We start from the raw sequence: 3,782 nt of genomic DNA, 5'->3' as shown, positions 1-3,782 counted from the left end.
AACTAGAACTGAACTAGAACTGAACTAGAACTGAACTAGAACTGAACTAGAACTGAACTAGAACTAGAACTGAACTGAACTAGAACTGAACTAGAACTAAACTAGAACGGAACTAGAACTGAACTAGAACTGAACTAGAACTGAACTTGAACTGAACTAGAACTGAACTAGAACTAAACTAAAACTGAACTAGAACTGAACTAGAGTTGAACTTAAACCAGAAAATGTACCTTAATATTTGTGTTTATTCACAGTTATTGGGGTTCGTTTGTAAAGCTTTTGTTCAAACTACTCGCAATTATGACAGTCGTCTTAAATTACCTAAAAAAGATATGTATTAGAGCGCATACAAGTGAGTGATGAAAAACAAACATTTGAAATTGTTATTAAAAGCTACAGACAAAAAAAAACTATAAAATAAATTTAAAACCACAAATTGCATTTCATAATACGTACAGTATTATTAGGTAAGGAGGGAATAACTAGATATTTTCTTTGCAAATTTTATTTATAGAAAGTATAGTTTTATTGTATTTCAAATTCGTTCGTTTTTAACTTGAGGTGTGTGATATGTATGAGTCTGACTAAATTGCAGTTGAAATACAATAAAAAAATGTGTTGGGTAATAATAACTCAAATTGCATTTCCTTAAATTGTTAAGTTTTATTGTAGCAATTGCTATACATATGTTAAGAAATTTTGTGTTAAAGTTTTGTTTAAAAAAAAAATATATAAATAAATTATTTAATGATTAATGAAATATTTTTCTCCAACATTTAGATTATAATAAATTTTTGACAGACAACTCAATTACCAAAGAGAATCCAGAATATTATATATATTAGTAACGAAATCGCCAGGGACTTCCATAGTCCAACTGTTTAAATAAAATTATTAATGATTATTTGCATTTCAAAGTGAATATAAATTACTTTCAATAACTATTCGTCACAGCTATTTAAATATATGCTAAAGATAAACAATTTGGCTTATCTTTTAGTAACTAACTAATAAGATAATTAATTTAAATAAAATAATTTCAAATCCAATTCAAAAATAATAAAGTGATAATAAAATTAGTTGGATTTAAGTGACAATAGCGTTAAGAACTAAAAACCGAACGTTGAAGAATATTTCTTAATAATGGATTTGGAAGGAAAGAATGTAGTTTATGTAGCCGATTGTGGAGGCCTGGCTTTTGAGACCTGCAAAGTATTGGTATCACGCAATATAGCGGTGAGTTTGTGGATAAATTAAAATAATCTAAACTAAATTTCGAAAATGGTATTTACTTGTTCCTCAAGAAACTCGCCATTCTACATAGTGTGGATAATCCACAGGCCATAGCCAAACTCCAGGCTTTAAATCCTCGTACACAAATTTTCTTTTGGAAATTTTCTTTTACCATGAGCCGTTCGGAAATGAAACGTTATTTTGATGATGTTATAACACAAATTGATTGTATAGATGTTTTGATCAATGGCAGCACTTTGTGTAAGGAACAAGATGTTGATGCCTCAATTAATGTGAACCTAACTGCACCCATCAATATTGTCAGTATTGTTATGCCTTTTATGGACAAGAGTAAAGATGGTGGTCGAGGTGGTATGATTGTGAATATTAATTCAGTGACTGGATTGGATCCTTCGCCCGTATTTTGTGTTTATAGTGCAGCCAAGTTTGGTTTGTTGGGCTTTACCAGGAGTTTAGCGGTGAGTATTGAGATTTAAATTATTTACTTCAGTACAAGTTTAGCAGAAGTTCTAATTGAGATATCGTTAAGCTTAGTTCAGTTCTAGTTCAGTTCTACTTCTAGTTCAGTTCTATTTTAGTTCTAGTTCAGTTCTAGTTCAGTTCTAGTTGAGTTCTAGTTCAGTTCTAGTTCAGTTCTAGTTCAGCTCTAGTTCAGTTCTAGTTCAGTTCTAGTTCAGTTCTAGTTCAGTTCTAGTTCAGTTCTAGTTCAGTTCTAGTTCAGTTCTAGTTCAGTTCTAGTTCAGTTCTAGTTTAGTTCTAGTTCAGTTCTAGTTCAGTTCTAGTTCAGTTCTAGTTCAGTTCTAGTTCAGTTCTAGTTCAGTTCAAGTTCAGTTCTAGTTCAGTTCAGTTCTAGTTCAATTCTAGTTCACTTCTAGTTCAGTTCTAGTTCAGTTCAAGTTCAGTTCTAGTTCAGTTCGAGTTCAGTTCTAGTTCAGTTCTAGTTCAGTTCTAGTTCAGTTCTAGTTCAGTTCTAGTTCAGTTCTAGTCCAGTTCTAGTCCAGTTCTAGTTCAGTTCTAGTTCAGTTCTAGTTCAGTTCTAGTTCAGTTCTAGTTCAGTTCTAGTTCAGTTCTAGTTCAGTTCTAGTTCAGTTCTAGTTCAGTTCTAGTTCAGTTCTAGTTCAGTTCTAGTTCAGTTCTAGTTCAGTTCTAGTTCAGTTCTAGTTCAGTTGTAGTTCAGTTCTAAAAAATAAACTTTTTCGCAAACATTCCAAAAGTTAAGAAATTTTTTATGTTTAACTTTAGGAAAATTTTCTTTTTTAAAAAAACTTATAAATTCGTTTTTCTTTATATTTTTCTATCTTTCATTTTATCTAAAAAATAAAACTGCATCACCAAACGAACGAACGAACGATCATTTTAGCACCCAATTTATTACGATAAAACTGGTGTTGCGGTATTGGGCATTTGTTGTGGTCCCACAAAAACTTTTGTACGTCATACAATGAAGGCATTTCTTGAATATGGACAAGAGTATGTGGATAAATTAAAAGGGGCACCATGTCAAGAAACCGCAGTGTGTGCACGCAATATAGTACGAGCCATAGAAATGGGTTCAAATGGACAAATATGGATAGCTGACAATGAACGTTTGGACATTGTGAAACCACAACTCTATTGGAAAATGTCAAATGAATTGTTGGAGTATATGGCACGTTAAAGGAAAACAAAAGAAAACATCTTATAGTTGTTTGCAAAAAAAAAAACTTTATTATGAGTTCTTTTTTAGCAAAAGGGTCAATAAACTTTTTGCTTAAGAACAAAAAAAGAAATATTATTTTGCTTTGTAGTCGTATTGTGTTTTTCTATTTTTCATTTTTTTGTGTAATATTTTGCGGCCAACATGGTTTACAAGCAGATTTGTTGTTTTTATAAAATTTTTTACACACTTTGGTTTTGTAAACTATTACGGAATTCCCCTGAAAAAATGTTTTGCTGCAAGAACCACAAAAATAAGCAAATCATTTAAAATAAACTTTTGGCATACATTCAAGAATTCTTTTTTTATTTGCGTTTTTTTTCTTTCTAAAGATTTTTTCTTTATGAATAGTTAGATATTTTGCCGGTATTTTTTGTTTGTGTTGTGCCACACTCATATATTAGAAAATGCAATTAAGCTATTGTAAATTTTAGAAAATGCCACAAGAAAAATATTGTGTGCACGAAAAAAATTGAAAATATTTAACACTAGAGAAACCTAGTTTTTAAAATTGTGTTAGAAGAAGACATAATGTAAGATATTTGCTGGATAAAAAAGGTTTTAATTAATTTTTTCAGTGATATAATTCAACTGATTACGACTGTTTGGAATCATCAGATCATAATGCCAAAATTGCCGGTTGAGAGTTGCTAGCATGAGACGATAAACATTTTTAACTTTATCGAATACCCTTAATCTTGCTCCCCCATTCTACGCCCTTTTAGGCTTTTTTAATTGTGTTAAAAATAAATATGATTTTATTTTGTCGGTATTTTCTCTACTACATTTTTTGCAACTTTTCGTACCAGGTACTATATTTATGGCTTCTTTG

The 3,782-nt window shown here is 30.6% G+C and overlaps 1 protein-coding gene across 1 annotated transcript; it reads left to right on the top strand.

The window, feature by feature from the left end:
• The first annotated feature begins 799 nt into the window (after positions 1-799).
• Positions 800-3,241, top strand: LOC111689764 (alcohol dehydrogenase-related 31 kDa protein-like). The gene is made up of 3 exons (XM_023452227.2): positions 800-1,236; positions 1,305-1,712; positions 2,615-3,241. Exons 1-3 carry the CDS (start codon positions 1,144-1,146, stop codon positions 2,909-2,911), a joined length of 798 nt encoding a protein of 265 aa, XP_023307995.2. The 5' UTR covers positions 800-1,143; the 3' UTR covers positions 2,912-3,241.
• Positions 3,242-3,782: the final 541 nt, after the last annotated feature.

The sequence above is a fragment of the Lucilia cuprina genome, chromosome 2, assembly GCF_022045245.1.
Source record: "Lucilia cuprina isolate Lc7/37 chromosome 2, ASM2204524v1, whole genome shotgun sequence".
Lineage (NCBI taxonomy): Eukaryota > Metazoa > Arthropoda > Insecta > Diptera > Calliphoridae > Lucilia > Lucilia cuprina.
Note: the sequence above shows the minus strand (reverse complement) of the source record. Positions and strands in the feature narration are given on the sequence as shown.

Excerpts from the sequence above, each read along its gene's own strand:
- LOC111689764 (XM_023452227.2), top strand. The coding sequence starts at position 1,144 with ATGGATTTGGAAGGAAAGAATGTAGTTTATGTAGCCGATTGTGGAGGC. Across the intron at positions 1,237-1,304 it reads TGGTATCACGCAATATAGCG|AAACTCGCCATTCTACATAG; the intron begins GTGAGTTTGTGG and ends TTGTTCCTCAAG. Across the intron at positions 1,713-2,614 it reads GCTTTACCAGGAGTTTAGCG|CACCCAATTTATTACGATAA; the intron begins GTGAGTATTGAG and ends CGATCATTTTAG.